At 36.9% G+C, this 22113-nt stretch overlaps 1 protein-coding gene across 4 annotated transcripts in view; it reads left to right on the top strand.

Annotated features, from left to right (window-relative positions):
- hnrpkl (heterogeneous nuclear ribonucleoprotein K, like) overlaps nt 1-21553 on the top strand; it is a 31497-nt gene extending 9944 nt beyond the window's left edge. The window contains exons 6-16 of one of the 4 annotated variants that reach the window (XM_081366121.1): nt 1431-1503; nt 2411-2524; nt 2649-2777; nt 2927-3237; nt 5505-5558; nt 11695-11734; nt 12903-12918; nt 13141-13173; nt 13304-13371; nt 15892-16061; nt 20637-21553. In XM_081366121.1, the coding sequence (XP_081222247.1) occupies nt 1431-1503; nt 2411-2524; nt 2649-2777; nt 2927-3237; nt 5505-5558; nt 11695-11734; nt 12903-12918; nt 13141-13173; nt 13304-13371; nt 15892-16061; nt 20637-20667 (1039 nt within the window). In that variant the 3' untranslated portion in view covers nt 20668-21553. Of the gene's footprint in view, nt 1-1430; nt 1504-2410; nt 2525-2648; nt 2778-2926; nt 3238-5504; nt 5559-11691; nt 11735-12902; nt 12919-13140; nt 13174-13303; nt 13372-15891; nt 16062-20636 lie in introns of all 4 variants that reach the window. The other 3 variants (XM_081366120.1, XM_081366123.1, XM_081366122.1) reach the window with 3 other exon arrangements.
- Nucleotides 21554-22113: the final 560 nt, after the last annotated feature.

The following is a 22113-nucleotide window of genomic DNA, read 5'->3' as shown; positions in this document are numbered from 1 at the left end:
GTTCGTGTGACACTGACGTGAAACCAGACTTCATTCACCCCAATGGAAAGCATATCGTTCCCTATCCTCTATATAGTACACTATCTGTCATTCATCATGAAGAAAATAGTAAATGTGTGAACTGACCGATTTTGACTGCAGCTTCAGCGTCTATTTATAATGTAGGGGGCGGGACACTATAGACTCTAGAGAGCATTTGATTGTACAGAAAATCTGATGAGAAGCTGAAGTGCATTGTGATGTCATGAAAATCTTTGATACATATTGGCGGAAGTAAGAGACTAAGTTTTGAATGCTAATATCTTCTAAATGCGAATTTTGTCATTGTTTTGCAGCACACTAGCTTATAGATAACCTTAAGGCTAACATATTCATACTAAAAGCCAAAAAAACTTCATGGCGACTTTCATTTCCTTTTTGATGTTTTGCGGAAATATTCATTTAAGTGCATTGCTAGTATTTTTGCATTACTTTTTGGTCTTTGCGGTAACTTAAAACTGTTTAAAAGTTAAAAGTCTGTCACATTAAAGCATGCAGATATAGCTGCCATAATATTGCAAAATATCTACCAGTTATCGCGTCCTATGCATCATTATACTGCCCAGCCCTAGTTTGGATGATTATTTTCATAGCTGATGATTCTGACAGTGAACTGCGGAAAAGCCCATCTCTTTTTCGCTCTGTCCTTGTTCCCCCCACCCCTGAGCCCCCCTCTCTCACTGTTCACAACATCACTGTCCATGATTCTGAGCTAGTGCCGTGGCGCAGCCCTCTCTGTCACTCATCACTGTTGTCTTTGATTTTTCTCTGGTGCTGCATTTCCTTCCCCTTGTTTTTTTTCCTTCTCTTAGCCCACATACGTTCAGGTTCTTAATCTGCAAAAATCTCTCATTCTTTCCCTTCCCCTTCGCCTTGGTCTTTTGCTGCTTCTGTTTGTTTTTGGTTTGGTTTCTCTCGTCGTTGAGAGAATGTGATGTGCTGATGGCACCATAGAGTAAATTGCAAGAGACTTTTTTTATTTTATTTCTTCCTTTCTTCTCCCAAATGATCTGGTGGTGGCATAGTGGTAAGCAGGCCTATCTTGCTCTCTCTCATTTTCTCGGCTCGTGTAGCCGTACAGTGCCTGTTCAGTCTCAGCCCTTCCACTGTCGCCCATCTCTTCAAGGCCTGTTTTAATTGAATGTGCGAGAACTGAGTGCATGCCGATTGCCCGTATCTCAGTCCAGTGTTGGAAAACTTAAAACATGTGTTCAGCAGTCCTCTTTTTAATTTACTTTCTTTTGGTTTAAAGTGTTATTTCCCCCTACTTCATTGCTTTGTGGTATGCAGCAGGGCTCAGGGTCTAAAGTTTTGTATCTGTTTTTTTTTTTTTTTGTTTGTTTTTTTTTTTTTTGCTTTTATCTTTCATTTCACTTGATGTTCTGCTACAGTATCCTGAGTGTGAGTGCAGATATAGAGACCATTGGTGAGATTCTGCTGAAGATCATCCCTACACTGGAGGAGGTGAGCATACCAAACCCAGTATCGAAGGTATTAAAAACCCTATGTAATCCAAATTGGTGTTTTGCTGGATTTAGTCCATAACCCTTAGGTTTGATGTCAGCTGTACGCTAGTCTACTCTAAAAGTTGATGCATTGTTCCCAAGGCATGATTTAAAAAAAAAAATCAGTGAATAACAACTTAAATTTTGAGTCCGACTTTATACAATATTCTATTCCAAATTGGAAAGCTATACTGTAGACTAGGGATGCACCGATACCAGTACTCGGGTGTCGGTCCAATACTGTGTTCATGTACTCATACTTGTAAAACTACCCCGATACAACCGCACCCGATACCGCTTTAAGGGGCCATTCACATATCACGTCAAAAAACGTGTGGAAAGCACAGCCGCACTGCCGCCTCCTCCTTTCCACAAGCGCTTGCGCTCTCGTGGCGTCTGTCGTTGCTATGCAACCGTGACCATAGGCGCACCTGGAAAAACGAGCTTCTATTATGAGCGCGCTTGCCGCGCACCTACATTTGAAATAACGGATTTGCATGCGCAAAAAACGCGATACGTGATACGTTTGTTACAGTCAGAAAGTGAAAAACATCTGATGAAAATAAAACATTGTTAGAAGACCTGTAATGGTATTATTAAGTACTTGTATACGGTACTTGGTATCGGCAAGTACCCAAATGTAAGTATTTGTACTTGGTCTGAAAAAGTGGTATCGGTGCATCCCTACTGTAGACTTTGTATACAGTACAGTAGTATTTGTCATTGCTAAAAATATATAAACTGTTTTAAAAATATTAATTATATCAAATATTTCAATGAATAATAATAGAGAAGCTGTGGATGTGACTATGTATGGTTGGTTTGCACGTGTCCTTAAACATTATTTTTTTCTGTATATTTGGTAGTATCAGCATTATAGCGGGACTGACTTTGACTGTGAGCTGCGTCTGCTGATTCATCAGAGTTTGGCCGGAGGCATTATCGGAGTTAAAGGTGCCAAGATCAAGGAACTGAGGGAGGTAAGCTCAGTGCTAAAAATACCATGTCGTAAAATAGGGTTCGGAACCAGGAAGCTTAAAATATTTATATCAGCTTAACCAAAAATATGTATTTCTCTGATGAGAAATTGTGTTCATTTTTAAGAATACCCAGACTACAATCAAGCTCTTCCAGGAATGCTGCCCCCACTCCACTGACCGTGTAGTGTTAGTCGGGGGTAAACCTGAGCGTGTGGTTGAGTGCATCAAGGTCATTCTAGAGCTGATTTCAGAGGTGAGATGGTGACAGAGATGGAAGGACTTTTTTTACCCTTTTTTTATTATACAGTTTTCTCATTTGACATTGTAGCAACATTCACAGTTTCTTTAGATAAACACTTTGCTTCATAAATAAAGCTTATATTTGTCCTGTGTTATCTGTAGGCTCCTATTAAAGGTCGAGCCCAGCCCTATGACCCAAACTTTTATGATGAAACGTATGACTATGGAGGTTTTACCATGATGTATGAAGAGAGAGGGCGACGGCCTATGGGTGGGTTCCCGATGCGCGGCCGGGGAGGGTTCGATCGCATGCCTCCTGGCCGTGGTGGCCGTCCCATGCCCCCTTCCAGACGAGATTATGATGATATGAGCCCCCGCCGTGGACCACCTCCACCCCCACCAGGGAGAGGAGGACGTGGGGGCAGTAGGGCCCGAAATCTGCCTCTGCCCCCACCACCACCACCTAGAGGAGGGTATGTATAGAATGTAGCTTATTGTGCATTGCAGTGTTTTCTACAACCTACATGATTTTATTTTTGCAAAAAGGGCATAATAATAATACATTTTATTTGTAATGCGCCTTTCTCAGACTCAATGCGCTACAGAATGTACAGAACAAAATAATCAAACATGGGAAAATTATATATATATATATATATATATATATATATATATTAGAGCCCGACCGATATATCGGCGGGCCGATATTATCGGCCAATATAGGCATTTTCCTAACTATCGGTATCGGCATTTATAACGGCCGATAAATTAATATTAAAAAAAAATGCAGCGAGCAGTGATTTATGTAAGGATGGCACTGCCAATAAAGCACCTAAAAGCTGTTACAAAGAACTGGCAAAAGTGGCAAAAAAAATAACAGCGCGTCCGGTGTAGACACAGTGTTAAAGCTCATTCTGCTACGTTACAACATCAAGCAATATTCCAATAATTTATGTAATTATAACACTTTATATAGGGCCATTTTGCATTAAAAGTAGCCAGATGGAGACGTGACACGTTCAGAATTAATACACTTTTAGTAAACTAAAGAAAGCGGCGCACCTCACGCGGGCAGAGAACGCGTCCGAGAACGGACACTGTTAGTGATGTAAAATGCACACACACAGGTCTGTTAAATTAAGCAATACTTTTAAGGTAGTCTAATATTTTTCTGACTAACAAAATTACTGACAGTAAAGGGTAGATTTAAATAAAGAAAAACAAAATTTAAATAAAGAAAAACGAAATATAAATAAAGAAATTAAACGAAATTTAAATAAAGAAATTAAACGAAATTTAAATAAAGAAATTTAACGAAATTTAAATAAAGAAAAACGGAATTTAAATAAAGAAAAACGAAATTTAAAAAAAGAAATTAAACGAAATTTAAATAAAGAAAAACAAAATTTAAATAAAGAAAAACGAAATTAAGTTAAATTAAAAAACGAGATTAATTTAGATTGATAATAACGGGTAAAAAGGCTAATACATTTTGTTTCTATTATTCTATTTTCCACAATGTCAAAGCAACACAGCTTAATCCAAAACACAAGCTCAGACATGCACTTCCTCCATACAAACTCCGCTGTTCTGCGCTCTTGCCAGAGAAGACTCCCGTTGCTGGAACACTTGCACGTCGGTTCTGTTTCTAGCATGATGCATGCGTTTTCCGCGTGGCTTGAGCCGCGCCTGTGAGACGCGTGTCTCACGCAGGCAGTGTGCAAACTCCAACTTGTTAACATGGGAGCCGAAATAAAAACGGCCATGCCACGCAGTCAGTGTGTCGCTGGCCTTATTCAAGCGCGAATGAGAACCGTTTCGCGGGGGATCCCGACATTCGAATGTCAAATTTTCAAATCGAATACCAACCCACCGAATGAATATTCGAAGTACATTTTGCTTACTACTTATTTAAAATAGTATAAAACTACTGTACATATGTAATTATAAACGTTTTCATTATGATATTATTAATTTTACTTTACTAAAAAGATCTGAGCTCTTCCTCCACTGGTAGATATTAGAGAAATTAAGATTAAAAATAGAAGAGTATTTAGAATATAATATAATATAAAATGCAATGCAAACTAGTTTGGTTACAGCTCAAATTCTCATTCTATCATTCACCCTGCCTCCATTACATATCTTTGTCACACAAGTGTTTAATCACCACATTTGAGTTATCATTGCAAAACGTTTATATACTGTATTTATTCTGTTTATACTGTGTATTCTATATACAGTACCCATCAAAAGTTTGTACACACCAATTGGAAAGTGTGTCCAAACTTACTGTACTATAATACACATAAATAATATTGCTACTGTATTATAATATACACATAAATAATATCGGCCGATATATCGGTATCTGGTTTTTTTTTAATCGGCATCGGCGCCCAAAAATCCATATCGGTCGGGCTCTAATATATATATATATATATATTTCATTTTTATTATTATTTGATCTTGTTTTTATGGTTGCTGTTTTTGTGGACATTTAAGTCCAGGAAGCCCTGGTGTATTTCTTTATATTCATAATTTTGTTTTTTTTTAATACATGTTGCAATTAGGTGCGTTTTTATTATCTTCTTCAGTTGTTTGTGTTTTAAGTGATTACCATTATATTTTTGAATGATGTAAATAAGGGACTCAATGCAGTTTCTGTGAGTTCTCTGGACAGTCTGTCCTATATCATGAATCATACCAGAATAACTGATTACACCATTTTTGTTTCCAGAGGTGATAGATTTTCCCACCAGAGCTATCACAGCAATATGGATGACAGACCAAGGTAAGTAACCACAAAAGCAGAAAATTTACTGGCACACTACATGTTTGCAAATCAACATAAAAGGAGAAAACACAAGATGGAGTTTCCTTTGTGTCTTTTTTTTATTCAAACATACTGTGTTTGAGAGTAAAACTAATTATTTTGTTATAAAAAAAAAATAAAGATTGCAAAAAAGTCTTCTTAAGGCTCAAAAATAAAGAAGTTGATAACAAAATTATTTGCAGTACATGTAAATTTTTGAAAACCTTTATTTTTCTTTGTGCATTTCGAACACTTTTCATCACAAACGCACAAATTTTGCTCTTTTTTTGCGGGTCTAAATCTTTTGCTTGCAAGTTGAAAAGTGCTTGCGAATGAAGCTGTGTCTCAGTGGGTGGTCTCTACCAAACAGGATGGAAGGCCCTTTTCTATTGGTCACCCTGGATCGAAATGACAGGTTGACCACGCCCACTGCGTTTTTCCGCTGCCGCCGTGCAGTGTCTGAGAGAAGAGTGAGCAAACTTGTAACATGGCGAACAACAGGTCCATTACTGATTTAATATCAAACTCAGTGGCAAGTGAACTGAATTCTCTTGTTATGCTCTACCATTTAAATAGTTAACGTTATGCTCTACCATTTAAATAGTTAACGTTGGCTAAACCAGTAAAGTCGGCTAAACCAGTAAACCACTTATCTAACTTTTGGTGTCTCTAGTAGGGCTGTCAACTTTAGTCGTTTAGTCGACTAATCGGTTGATGCCGTCTTGGTCGACTGACATTCTCATTAGGCGACCAGTTGCTTTTTTTTTTTTTTTTTTTTTTTTTACCAATAAAGAAATTTTCATTGATTTACTCCTTGATATTTATTCCTTTATAAGCAGTTATATATTACTGTATTCTAAATATAATTAGCCTATGTTTTATCCCCAACTTTAAATGCTTTAATTTAGGCTATTTTGTAACAGCGCCACAGTTTAGCGCACCACGTAGAACACTCGGGAACCGCACCTGTGGCTGGCTGCACTGCTGCTTCGCGCTCAGTATAGGTATAATCTCTATGTGTCTGTCTGTCCGTTTGCATTTTGATTATTTCGAGAACCGTTCACCCAATCGACTTCACAAGGGAGTGCAGTGTCACATTTGGTGCAATATAGACAGACACGCGAGGCGCGACATGTTCAGAATTAATAGTAAACTACAGAACAGCGCGAGCGTGAAGCGGCGCACCTCACGCGAGCAGGGCTTATATTCTCCGAGAACGGACACTGATATAAAACGCACACAGTCTGTTAACTTAAGCAATACTTTTAAGGTAGTCTAATATTTTTCTGACTAACAAATTACTGACACAGTAAAGGGTAGATTTAAATAAAGAAAAATGAAATTTAAATAAAGAAAAACGAAATTTAAATAAAGAAAAAAACGAAATTTAAATACAGAAAAAACGAAATTTAAATACAGAAAAAACGAAATTTAAAAAAAGAAAAACGAAATTTAAATAAAGAAAAAACTAAATTTAAATAAAGAAAAACGAAATTTAAATAAAGAAAAACGAAATTAAGTTAGCCTAAATTAAAAACGGGATCCCAGGTGTCAATAAAAAAAAAAAAAAAAAAAAAAACGTTTTCGTTGTTGTTTTATAAATGCTCTATGACAATTGTTTAATAAATGTTCGATCAAAATGCAAAACATTGCGTCTTTTTTTCTTTTTTTAGCGCAATTTTCCACCAGACAAAATTGCGATTGTTAACTCATGATTTCTGTTCTGTCTGTGCGCACCAATCTTGCACTTCTATCTACTCCTCAACCAGACCACCTAAAGACTTCGGGTTTTTGGCATTATGTTAAGGAAGGTCTAATCTCGGGAACGCACAAAAAAAATCCAGGAAAAGATTTACTATCTCTTAGTGTTGTGATCCCATGACGTCAGAAAATTGCGCTAAAACACTCACTGAGTTTTTATTACTTGTTTTTTAGTCGACTAATCGTTGCGCAGGACAGGACTTTGGTCGACTAAGCATTTCTTTGGTTGACTACAGCCCTAGTCTCTAGAGCACCAAAAGTTAAATAGTGTACCTTTAAGTAAAGAAATAACAGTGATTTATAATTTGTGATCAATGATCTGAATTTGTATTTAGTCAAACTAAGTAGGCCTACACAGTTACATATAAATGCTTCTGAATGTTATATATTTGTTACATCAGCTAATTTTGAAATGTTTGGAAATGTAAACTGATATTTCCTACTGACACACTACAGCAAAAGATAAAAAAAATAACTTGCTTAAAACCAATTTTTGTATAGGCTACTATTGGTGGCTCTGGCTGCTAGCAATGCTGTTGGCTAATAAAATCTATTCTGCGGTAAAACTAACTATAGACTGGCCACACATAACAAAACACAACACAATGTAAAATCCTGCAATTTTCCACCTCAAATAATTTTGTGATCAACTTCTTTATTTTTGAGCCTTAAGAAGACTTTTTTGCAATATTTTAATTGTTTAAATTATAATATAATTAGTTTTATTCTCAAACGCAGTTTGATTGAATAAAAAAGACACAGAGGAAACTCCATAGCACAATTAAGGACTCATGAGGACTCAAGATGGGTTTATGTTTGACCTAAAAGCTGATAAATTATTTTGGGTGAAAAGAAAAAAATAGACATGCTTTTTCAATTTCAAGTCCCGTTCCTTGTGAATATTCACTCTCAGAAATGTGTTTATACTGCTTTGTTCAATTACAATTTGTAATCAAATGATGGCCTTTTCGATTTAAATATTTATTTTATTAAGGGCTGCACAATTAATCAAAATAAAACAGAAATCCCGATTTGGTTAGGTGAAAATATGAAATGGCAAAGCCAGCAGGTTTTTTTTTATAAAAATTTTTTTTTAATAAATATTTGCACAGTGTGTTTCATAGTGAGGAGTGGCAGTGTGATCAGATCAGCTTGATCAGTTCAGTAAACTGAAAAACTGTCTCTGCAAGCGCTGTGAGTTTGAGTCACTTATGATGTGGATTTGAAAAGCAAAACGTACCAAATATTACGTTTTTACTCCAAAGTCACTTCATAGTCAGTCAAATGTTTTAAATGACTTCCATTTAGGATCTGAAGTGGCTTCCTATCACATATTATCACATACATGTATGTATGTATGAATGAATGTAGTTTTTTTTTTTTTTTTCTCTATAATCTAATTAATGTCGATTAGCATTCATTGCATTTTAAATATAATTTATTCTTATGAAAATACATGAGTTGGCTTGAAGAATACAGAAAAACTGTTGCAGTCTTGTTTATTATCTTTGTTTAATAAGTCAAAGCTTTTCTATCTTCTTTTTATTCAGTTACAGTGATAGCTGGATGCCTTTGTCCAAATTAGGGATTTTCTGGAAGTTATAAGTTTTACTTCTGTGAGGCATATTTTGGACTGTCTGCGTGAGGGCGCCCTCTGGCTTCCAGTATGAATGAAACAAACATATTTATAATGCTCACATCACCCAATTTTGGGTAAAAATATAAAAAATATTATTTCTCGCTAAAGAAATTTGAAGGAGACAATCCATATGTTTTTCTCCAGTATTAGTGTACTGAAGTGTTCCTGGCTAATGATTTATAGTTATAGGCCGCCTGTGTCCCTGACAGTCTGCATGATAACAGGCACCCTGCAGTTTTTCCGTAAGATAAAGGTTTTCAGTAATTATATATTTTTATTTTTTTTTTTTTTTTTTATTCTTAAATACCTTATTTTATTTTTAATAATGAAAGTGTTGTTACAATAGTAGTACTTTTTATTTTGTAAAAAAATATTTAGTAATAATAATCATTATTAGTCACATTGATATATATATATATATATATATATATATATAAGCACAAGACTTTTTAAATTGCAATTTTAACCAGAAGAATTTGCGTAAAAAAAAAAAATTGAAATAAATATCAATATTTAAATTAAATATATTTAATTTATAAATATTCATATTATTAATATACAAAATGTAATCATTTAAATAAATTATTTTATAATGTAATAATTTCAATGTTAATCTCCAAATTAATGTAGAAACTACATAAAGACAGTAGCCAATATTTTAAATTGGTGGTGGGCCGTTATCGGCGTTAACGCGCTGCGTTAACGCGAGACTCTTATCGCGCGATAAAAAAAATATCGCCGTTAATCTATTCCTCAAGTTGGGTTGGGAGATGATGACGCAATCTACCCGCGGCCGCGAGGTAAACCCGGCTGCACCGCATATTTGTCGTCATCTTAAGTAAACACGGCTGAAAGTGAAAGCAGCAACATCCATTATTTGGACTTGGTTCGGATTTAAGCCGTCCGACAAACAGCAGCAAACTATAGACAGAGTGTGTGGGGTAACGGTTCGGGAAGTTAACACAATTCAAAACGAAACATGATATCACTGAATACCAGCGCGCGCGTATTATTCTCATTCCAATATATCTTAGTGGTGTAACGTTAACACATAATCTCTGTCTATGCCCGATTTTAAGAATCGTTGTTGTGTTTCTTTTTAACTGAAAAGACATCAGTTAGACAATATTATCAATTTAAATTTGGGGTTTCATAAGCTCAAAGCTATAATAAACAAAAATAAAATTTAAGTACACTAGTAGCTGCAGAGACTTAAGTAGGTCTCTACTTAAGTCTCTGCAGCTACTAGTGTACTTAAATTTTATTTATCTGCAAAATTATGTTGTATACTTACAGTTTTGTACAATATATGTTCTCAAAACTACATATACCCTTTAAAAAAAATACATTTAGCAGTTGTTTAGCAGGGTCTGTGTAACCTGTTCTGAAATGGTTTTATTATAATATACTGTATATCGTTATCGCAAGAGGCTGCAATGTATATCACAATATAGATTTTAGGCCATATCGCCCATCCCTAATTGATAGCCTATAGTAGTTGATAATAACATAGGCCTGCCTAATGTTGCCTACGTACGGTAAAAGTACAGAAGTAACTTTTTACAGTCTATTAGTAGAACAGCTTTCTCAAGCAGTTTGTGATGCATTTTGGAAACAGGAGATGAGCCCCTGGTCTAATGCGCCACCTGGCTTGAGAAACCCGTTCACAAAGACTTACTTTTATAATAATAATAATAATTCGTTACATTTATATAGCGCTTTATCTGAGACCTCAAAGCGCTTTACATAGAAGGGGGGAATCTCCTCAACCACCACCGATGTGCAGCATCCACCTGGATGATGCGACGGCAGCCATATTGCGCCAGAACGCCCACCACACACCAGCTTACTGGTGGAGAGGAGACAGAGTGATGAAGCCAATCAGTATATGGGGATTTATAGTCATTATTTGGGTAGCACACATATTCTGAATGCCTTCGGCAGAATTCAAATGAGCCATTTTAATCTAGATTAATCTAGATTAATTTCAAAATTAATCTAGATTAATCTAGATTAAAAAAATTAATCTATGCCCACCTCTATTTTAAATACTTGCTTAATGTCTTTTTTTGAATGAAGGCCAGTATCACTGTTACAAACATGATGTCTCAATGAAATAGATTTTTTTTTATATGATTATAGTCATTCAACATTAGTGTAATTGAAACCTCTAAAAAATTATTCTAAAAATGTATAACTTTTCATTTAAGTGAACTTAAAATAATCCTCACTTAAACCCATAATAAATGTCATATTTACCTGTGCCCTGTGAAATATACAGAAATTGAATAAAGTTATCAAACAGTCTGCACTGCATAAATTATAAATTAAATATAGGTTAATCAATCCTTATTAAAGATACAAAAGTTCTTTAGTCAAGAGCAGTGATTATTTTTTTTTTTTCTGTTATCTTTGTTCTTTGATTAACATTAATGACAGACAGCATTAGTGGTTGCTGCCACTTTAAGACCAGCCGCTGCTGCTGATGACCCGGATCTCACTCAGTCACAACTCTTTACGTTCATTTAAGACTGCTCTTATGAGGATGTAATTGTGTATATTATTAGTTTAAGCACGAAAGAGAACACTCTATTCTGGTGCACGTTCTGTGCGCACGAAACTGGCGAGTAAATGAAAATGGGTTATTTCAGAGCTTTCAGATGCATGCCCACTACAAGCATATCAAATTAAGCATGTCTCTTTTCCTGTAAGCAGTGATCGAAGGGGGCGACCTGGAGACCGCTACGAGAGCATGGTGAGGATAAATGTGCATGTGAATTTGTATTTTTGCAACATTTATACTGAGACTCATTACTTGATTGTCATCTATCATTGTGAAGGAAAGTCTTTTTCATGTCATTAATGGGCACTTTCAGAAAAAAAAGTGTAATGGCTTATTCTTTCTCTCTGAAGTGACAGTGTAATGGATGCATATGTGAAGCTCTTATGCCTAGTGCACTGGTTTGGCCTGCTGTTGCTTGGCAACAGATTTTTGAATCACTTGTTGCCTTGGTTACCAAGGAGCAGTTAAATACGTAGGTGAAAGCCATCACACTCGCCAATGAACTTTGTGCAACGCTGCTCTGAGTGAGTTGAGCGCTCTGGAAGATGGCAAGCCTGTTGTTGTCCACAGAGAGGATCAAGCACATTCATGTTGAATTCTGCTGTACAAACTGATAGTGTAGACTAATTGGATGTGGTACATTCAAAGCTGCTGTAATATAGCCAATATGCTATTCTATCAATCGTCTAATATCAACGATGTAATACATTCTATAGAATAGTTGTTTATTTTTATAACGACAATATATTCTATGTTGCAATAAAAAAATAAAAAAAGACCGTTTTAGAATTAAGGATTTTGGCATTCTGGCAAATTCATGACACATCCATTTTCCTCCTTTGATTCCTGATACAATAAGACTTATTCCTTACATTTTCATTGTTCACTGGGCTCACTATTGTAATACAGAAATTGTAATGCAATGAGTTAAATATTGTGACATTTTTTTAACGAGATTACAGTCATGAAAATTAGGGTAAATATGCTTAATTGTCATGAAAATGTTGCAATGCAATAGAAATGAGTTTTAATTATTTATTGATCATTAGTATCTGTCATTTTGCTGTTGCCACAGTTTTTTAAAAAAAAGCAATTGGCCCCTTGAACCCAAGCCTTACAAGTGTTTTACAGTGGAAAGGAGCGTTAGGTGTGTGAAGCAGTGACCTAAAAACCTTTAAGTGGGGTAAAAATCACTGTATTGCATGGCCTCGAGTGGTTTATTGCTTTCATTTTAAATGTATATGTCAGATTGGAAGCTTGATTAAATGAGTTATCCATGTAGAATGTGCTTTGAGTGTATGCTTGTGCTCTTTGAATTGACTCCATGTTTTTTTTTTTTTTTCCCCATCGTTGTACACAGAGTGGAGGTGGATATGGTGAGTGTTTTCAGCTTCACACACACACACACACACACACACACACACACACACACACACACACACACACACCAGCTCAAGGTTACCTCCAGTCAAACGGAGCACTGCACTCCTCTTGATAGCGTAGTGTTTCCTGCTTTTCTCTCTTTATCCTTCTCTGTCATAGCTCTGATATCTTGATCACCTTTTCCATCTTCTTTTCTTTTCTTGTTTCACCTGAAGACAATAATTCTTCTTGGGAGCCCTTCCAATCTGGTGAGTGTCAGATACTGTGATAATGGAATATGAATTAAATATTGTAATTATGCTTGTATAAGAGTGTGAATGAGAGGCCGACATATACCTATAAAATGGCTGAATCACAGTAAGATGTTTTTGTCATCAGGTGGTCGAGGTTCTTACAGCGACATTGGTGGGCCTGTTATTACAACACAAGTGACCATCCCTAAAGATGTGAGTGTAAAATGTGCAGATTTATTAACCATATTATATATAAGGTTATTATAGTTTGTGCTTTCATACTGTTTTAAAAGGAAATTTCTTAGATTTAAAATTTTAGATAGATTTTTGTTTTTGCGGCTTTTTGCGTTTTATTTGGTGGTGCACATAAATGAGTGGAAATAGTAGGGAGAAAGACAAGCGGGTGGGAAATGACCCGAGTCTGATTTGCCCACATCTAAGTGCCATTTTTAGTATTATTTATATATTGTTTATTATATACTATTATATTATATATTTAATCATATTTATTTATATATAATAACTGTTTTACTCTGTCTGTTTTCTGTTATTTTTGTGCTAATATATGCAGTTGTTAATGCATACTGCTGAACTAACACACAACTGCATAGTTTGGTTTTATTATTAATTTTGTTCTATTAGAAGTTTCTTTGTCAGCGTTCTCCCTCTACTGAATCTTCAGTGCTATGGCAAAAGAAACAAAATTGACCTAAGACAGAATGCAAAAAAGACAGTATACTGTGTTTCTACTGAGTTGTCCTCGTTGGCTGCATGCAAAACAAACACACAACGCAGCCAATGCAGTCCAATTCACAACATGTTCAGTTCATCACAGCTACTTATCAAAAAACACCAATTTACAATCATTAATCGGGTATAATGACAGAAAAAAAAACAGTGTCATGTTATTCCGACACACATTTCATGATTTAAAGGGGAGCGCACAAGCCTACTGTATATATATGTGCAGTACATAATCACATAACCATTAAAGGGATACTTCACCTCTGGGAAGATGAATGTGTATTTAAAATAGGTCATTTAAGTAGAAGAAATGTGGAGAAATTTTTTAATTTGGAGCTTTCTAGACTGAGAAAAGCCAGAAAATGTATTTTTGGCTTATGTGGATGAAAGACAACAACTCCCAGAATGCACTTGCGTCGCTGCCTTAGGAGGCCACGCCTACCGGTTAGAGAGCACAGTTGAAAACAACAAGGCTAGCCTAAGTAAGTGATGAGTTTGCCAGGGATTTAGAGACCCAAAATGTCCGGGATTCGGCTTTTGCGTTCTACAGTCGTCATTCATTCATTATGTTTACTGTGGCAAGCAGGACGAGGCTGACGGCCGCGGGAGAACGGCGCGAGGCCGGTTGTGTCATCTCTCACGGAGGAGCGGAAATTTTCGTAGCAAGGGTAAAACGCACATCAACCGATAACTTGTTTAGCGTTCATGTAAACACTACAGTCAGATTCACCGATCGGAATTAATTCAGTTAGATTGAAACGAGAGGTGTGCATGTAAACAATGAATGGCGACCGCAGAAAGCAAAAGCCGAATCCCGGACATTTTTAACAGTCTCGCCCGCCGGACAAGGCAGGGAAAAGGAAGATGGTAACCCCTACTTACTCAGCTTTCTCCTATTATTCAGCTTTCTCCACAGAACAAGAGCATGCTAGCTTAGCTTCCAAAGAAAGACGGCTGATACTGTGTACATTCTGTGAGTGAGATCCCACCCTCTATGGGCGGGCTGAAAACATGCGGAACAACGCCATCTACTGGCTGTAGTCTTTAGCCTCAGGACAGAAAATCCTCCGATGACGCAAAATGACGATTTTTGCGTCATCGGAGGATTTTTTCCAGACAAAAAATACATAAATCTCTCCTCTCAGGGGGATATGAGGGGGGAAAGCATGGTAATTCGAAAATACTACAGGTTTTCTACTAATACAAAGCTTAATGCTAAATCCTGAAGTAACCCTTTAATTACAAATAAAGATGAAAAAGAATGTTTGCATTTTTAATGCTCTTTCTTTACTTTCTGATACAATCAAGTAGTATAAAATTTGTACAGTTAAGTTGTTCAAATAAGGGAATATTTCCAGCCCAGAGTTGATTATTAAAAAAAACTCTTAAATGGGACATCAAAGTTTGAGTGCAATAATCAGATGGCAGTATATTGTAGACAAAATGGGAGATTAATCATAATGAACCTGTTGCCACAATAAAAAAAACTCAAATTAAAACAGTGCATTACAACCATTCCTCTGGTATTAACTTTAGCAGCGTGCAGAACCTTATTCATCTCATGACTGGCAAATCTGGCATCCCTGACAATTTGATCGCTCTGATAATGGTGCACATTAAAATGAAAGAGACCCATACATGCTGGGGTATCACATAAGACTACATATTACATTTATTATCAAATTCAACTAAGTTTTATTTTCTTGGCAAAACTGGTTATCATCCATTAACAATGCAGGCAGAAATTCGAATCCGCTACTAATCGGAGCCGGATGTGATGACATGGGGACGGTGATAAAGGTCTATACCCAGCCCTAATTCACACCCAAAATACTGCCTTTGAAAAATAACTATTTATTTTTGTTGTTTCAGTTATTGGCAGATATTTATTTAATTTAATTTAACTCAAATACTTCAAATCAATTGTTTTAGCATACCATAATAACCCTGAATCGTACTTACTAAAGCTTTGCTCAACTCTTGTTCTAGCTGGCCGGCTCAATCATTGGGAAAGGCGGACAGAGGATCAAGCAGATTCGTCATGAGTCAGGAGCTTCTATCAAAATAGATGAGCCTCTGGAGGGCTCAGAGGACCGGATTATTACCATCACGGGCACACAGGACCAGATTCAGAATGCCCAGTATCTACTACAGAACAGGCAAGTCTATCACCTATTCCATCACGTTACCACAACCCCATCCTGACACCTAACCATCATGTGTCCTGACCAGGTGCAACAGGTTTCCAGCAACTTTTATCTTTTCTGTCACAAAAATGTTGTGCTGAATCATAGCCAATCAGAATGGGATTTTGGACCAATTAGATTTCAGTATGGGTTCTGATTCCACTTAATAATTACGGTTCTTTAATGATTTCATATAACGATCCTTATAGATCTGCTTTTTTTCTGGACAGAAAAAAATCTATTTTCATCTGCTTTATATTGTCATACCTGGTTTGGGACACAGTTACACAAATCCTTGTTTCCTTAAGTATACTAAGTCTTGTATTTTGTTAGGGTGAAAATGGGGGGCTTTCGCACCGGAGGAACATTTTCGTATTTCCTATAACTATTGGCGAAGGTACCCGCTTTTTGGCATGTTCGCACTGCAGGAACTGGGAACTATTTTAGTTATAGGAATTTGGGGGGACTAAAGTAGCTCCTACATCATAGTAGAGTCTAACCCAGCGCAACAGGAACTACCGATGAAGTAACTGTGCGTTGATTGGCCATACGAAACAACATTTTTAAAAAGCCGTGTAAATTGCTTACCTATACTTATTTCACAAACTAACTCCATGAACATTTGGCTTTTGGTGTTTGGCTTTCCTGTAGCTCAAACAGTAGAGTGTTGGCACTTGTAACGCCAAGGTCATGGGTTTGATTCCCAGGGGAAAGCAAGAACTGATAAGAATGTAAATGTGTACCTTGAAATGCAATGTAATGGATAAAAGCGTCTGCCAAATGCATAAATGTAAACATGGAAAACAGCGATAGATGGACTGACGCCGAAGTCTAGGTACTTCTCAACCTTTACGCTGAGAAAATCCAATACGACTTTGAAGGGACCAAGCAAAACGTGATTATGTATTTCTGCTCACTTTGCGACATTGGGCATTAACCACACGGCAAACGCTATAAAACTGTAATAACAACCAGAGTGGCAGGGCGTTGTGACAGCTTGCGTCACTTCAGAGTTCCTACTGGCAGTGCGATTGCATCCAGGAAAATGGCCCTAGGGAAAAAATGTAGTTCTCGGGGGACTGTCTTGATGGCTAGATCCTGTAACTGAGTCCCTATAACTCTCTGGTGTGAAAGCCCCTATAGAGGTGCTGAAATGCTAATCCAAATTGCCTGTCTCTTTTTGCTTTTGTATGTGGAACTAAATTGTATTTTCAATAGTTCTACAAACTTGCTTCATGCTTCATATACATTTGACTGCTGTTTCATGCACTTCTCTTTGCCTGACCTTTCACATTTTTTCCTTTTGTGAAATGTGTACAAAAGGGTTTGTTTTATTAGTTCCATTTGGGATAGAATCCAAACATAATTTACAGAGGGGCAAATGAGTGGGACCCAGGAGAGTGGAGTAAACGCTGGCTTGCTTCTGTGTGGAAGACTTGTGATTTTGTTGTTGTTAGTTAGATGAAGTGACAACAAATCACAGTCTGCCCTACAGCACAGGCCCAGCATCATCTGCCCCTACCCTCAAACACATTTCACCCACCCTAACTGAAGAGGCCTGCCAGTTTAACCTACTCTGACTAACATCTGTACTCTCATCTGACCATGTCCTTTCTGGTTTATACTCTGTCTGAAATCAAGCTGTTTTAAAGTCTTTCTGCTGTTTGTTGATTCAGCATGGACGTAAACCAGTCTTTCTACTGTTACATGCTAGCTTTCTACTGTAACTGCTTTCTAGTGCAAAACTGGCTCCTGTCTGTTACATCAGTGGTTCCCAACCTTTTTTTGTCTGAGACCCCCTTTTTCCAAAGAAATTTTTTAGGGCCCCCCTTCACATTTAATGATATTATCGCTCTTGTAAACTTGCAGCAAGGATGACAGAATATGTTGTTTTCGAGCAAACGGTATGTTTACTATAACCAGATATGCTTATGCACAAATAATAGCCTATAATATTGAAAATACAATAACAAAAACATCAGTAGGCACTTTGTAATTTAAAAACGTAAGCCTAGGAGTAGCCTATAAAGTAGCCCTATTTAAAAATGCAATAACAAAAATATTCACACTGGTGTGTAGGTAAAAAGAAAAAAAAAGTATATAGGCTATTACTAAATGACTGCTGTCTGGGACCTCAATACTTCCATGTTATTTGTGAGGCTTTATCAATGTGAGGCTTTATTTTTGACGCTTTTGGCGCTATAACAAGCGATAATAAACTTGCGTTTATAATAATGCGTCTTTCGGAAGAACATTGTAGCCGGAACTACTTCTCTCTGTGTACGTCTATGACGAGTCACGCAGGTACTGGGCTACTCCGCAGCGGCAGCGATCCGAACCAGTGTGAAATAGTCCCAATGTAAACACTTATTATAGGTGTACCATAGTGGTTCAGGATAAGACAAAAACACGGATTGGAAAATGGATTCATGATGAACTCGCTCATTATATACATTTTGTAAATTTTGAACAGAAAAAAGTTAAGGACTTGTATTTAATGCTCATTGCTCAAAACTATTCAAAATACGACGCGACCCCCCACAGAGCTCGCTGAGGCCCCCTTGTGGGCCGCGACCCCCCTGTTGGGAACCACTGTGTTACATGCAATGATGTTCTCATGCAAATGAAACGCTCTTATTGCATGGGTATTAAGTCATTTTGTTAAATATAACGTCAGCATGAAATCAAAATGGACCCTGTTTTACTCTTCTTAATTGATGTGGCCTTATTATCATGAGATACAATTACTAAGATATTTCTTCTCACTGAGATATATCACAATATACTGTAGTTATTTTAGCTGGAAATAAGGTTGCTACAAAACCAAAACTTTAGATTTTTCACAATTCTCAATACCAATTTCAAATTCACAGCAGTTAAACAATTAAACTACAATTATAAACTAAAAGCGTCTTCTCTGCTCCATAAAGAGCTGCAGAGTCAAGATTTTATTTATGACGTGAAGAGAGTGAGGAGAGATGACTGACAAGACGATGGTGGAGGTTTTGTTGCTCAACATATCCTGAGCGTCATTGACAAATTGATCAAAAGCTATTTCAATACCCCGCATATTGGTAGCAGCTCCCTGATGCCCGCAAATTATATACAACATCTCTTGTCAACACTAGTTAGCTAAAAGAGCCAGTTGGACCAGTTGTTTTTTAAGCCCCTGCGGGACACACCAAGTCGATGTCAAAGGAACTAGCGGCGACGCAAGCTGACTGTGTTTGACTCCTCTTGTCGGCTGCGTCTCGGCCAAAAAGCTGCGCTTGAGCACACCAAAAGGACTAAAGGCGACTGTCAACTAGCATGTGTTCTGCGCCTGCGTGCAAGTAAATATGTGTCTATATCAGCAGGTATCAATAGTCTGTTTTCATCATTCAAAAATGGAACCTGAAATTAGGACTGCAGATATTCAAACCCTAAACAAAACAGCGCTTGCTTTCCATTTTGAATATCAATCACGCTGATCTCTTTCTTTATTCCAGTCGGCTCATGTTGTTATGAAAATATTTGTTCATTTGAATGCTCAGGTAAGATTCTGTAAAATTATAACCGCCTTCTGTCTGTACCATCTTGACTTCTTTGCTTGCAATTTATACGAATTGGGCAACTCGTAAAATATGTACGATTTAGCGACGTGTATGGCATCATGTTGCTTATCATGACAAATCAGTTGTCACTGAGAAATAATCAACGTCTTTCAAGTCCCATATTATGCCGTCCTTCACTGACAGATACTTTTCAGGGATCGCTGTTTGAGACAAGTACTTTCAGTCCGGAAGTACATATTGTTTATCAAAAGCCTGTAGCGTGGCTTTGAACGCTGGCATCTCAACAGTACGGAATGGCACCATTTCTTCAACCAAATAGCGAGTCACGCTATCAGTAAGTGCTCTCCACTGATTGCTGTCACTTTGGTACTTCGCTCGTCTCGCAAAGGCCTCGGAGGAAAAAAAGTGCGGTGATGACCTCGTCACAGCCCTAGGTAAAACCACTAAATGGCAGTCAAATCAAATTTATTTTCCTATAGTGGTTGCACGTTAAAGCATAGCCGCTAAAATACCAAAACAAGATATGAAGGGAAAAACTAGTCATCCGTACTAATCGACTAGTCGATCCCTACCTAATTTGAGTTAAAGTCGTCAAATTTCTGATGTTTTATCTGTGTGTGTGCATAACAGAGATAAGACAGCAGTAATGTGCACGTGAATATCCTGTTTCACTCTGAAATAAGAAAAGTATGAAAATGTTTCATGTTGACTTAAATACCTGTTGCTTGCTAGTATGAGTAAACCTTAAAGATGCTAATAGAGTCAGGAAACAACCTTAAAATGCTCCAAGTAAATCAACATGTTTAATAATATTTCCTGCAGTGTATTATAAACCAGATGATGTACTATCTGTATTTACTTTTTATATAATACAGTTTTTGCATCGTTTATTGTAACAGCGTTTTCTGCTTATAAATCACTTGGCCGCTGGCTGAACTGTCCCAGCACTATGAGGTTTTGTCTCTGTTTTCATCCGTGTCATTTCCTCTTTCAGCGTGAAGCAGTACTCTGGTCGGTTCTTCTAGAGGGTGGAGATCGAAGCCAAACTGCCATACCCATTCACTTCAACTTGTTTTCAGAACCTACATTCCTCTGCTTCTTGGGTAGATGTGCTCCCTGCCAGTTCTCCTAACAATATTTTTTAAACAACATATTTGAGGGAAAAGTTTTCTCAAAAGCAAGTGGATCCTCTTATTTCTTTAACATATTCTTTCTGCACGTGATTTTTCCATTATTGATTGTACTGTTTTGTAAGTAGAGGGGAGCCCATCTGTGATGTCCGCTGTTGGCCTTACCAGAGCTGCATGCTTAGTCTGTGCAACATGCAGAATGTAATCTTTATTTTTCTTTTTTTTTTTTTTGCCAATGAATTTATTATCCCATTTATCTTGTTTTCTTGATGATGAGACTTTTTGGGGGAAATGTAAATATTAAGTTCAGTTCTTTAAAGTTTTAATATCTTTGCTGGTTTATTTAAAGGATGAACGTCTATTTTGATTTGCAAAATGAAGGTATTCAGGATGGGAAAATGATTCATTCCTGTGGTTTTTTTTTTTTTTTTTGGTAGTTTTCTCAACCCGATTTTCAGATTCGAAAAACTTCAAGAGATGGATTGACCGTTTCTACTCCATTGACATTGGGATCCGTTAAATCTTGCTGGCGCTTTTGTACGTCTGTTTGTAAGCGTTTTTACCATTTTAGATGGATCTTTCTAGACTTCTTTCTCTCCACGGTTTGGGGGAGGGGGGGAATAAAAGCTTCTCTGTAAAAAAAAAAATTGTTGCAGGTCTCTTCCATGAACTCATACCTCTTTCTTTCTCATTGTCCCCCCCTCTGGTGTCTTTGTAAAATGTGCTGCAAATTTAAAATAAAAATAAAAATAAAATCTGTGCCACCTTTTACTAAAACATGACTTGTTGGTTGTGTGTTTGTATCTTTGTTGTAGTGCTTTTCCATTCAAAGGGACAGATGCAATTCAAATGTGCAGTGCATATAGGAATCTAGTAACCAGGGTTATTTTAATGAACTAATACCCATTTCTGGGTAGTAACTGATTACATGTAATCTGGATTACATAATTGGATTCCAAAAATGAAGTACTTGTAATTAGATTATATTACATTTTATAAAACGGTAAGTTCCAATCCTTGATTCTGATTGGTCAATAGCTGTGTCACGATACAACACGGCTATGACCGCTTCACCCAACTGTTCTTCTATGTATCACTACACAACACCCTAGTAGCAACCACTCTTAGTAACGTAACTTAAACACGTTTGATCTCATCGATATTGTTCATTGAAGCTATAGTAGAGTATTGTGACTTTGTGAGAGATCGAGTAAGCGAGTGTATCTGCATTTACAGTAGATATAGCATTTTCCTTCAGGTCAGTCATGTTCATAATAAAAAAAAAATCCGTTTGAGTGTCCGCTGCGATATCTTGTCCTTTTAACAGTTAAGGGGTTTTTC

The sequence above is a fragment of the Scardinius erythrophthalmus genome, assembly GCF_964197995.2.
Source record: "Scardinius erythrophthalmus genome assembly, chromosome: 5".
NCBI lineage: Eukaryota > Metazoa > Chordata > Actinopteri > Cypriniformes > Leuciscidae > Scardinius > Scardinius erythrophthalmus.
Note: the sequence above shows the minus strand (reverse complement) of the source record. Positions and strands in the feature narration are given on the sequence as shown.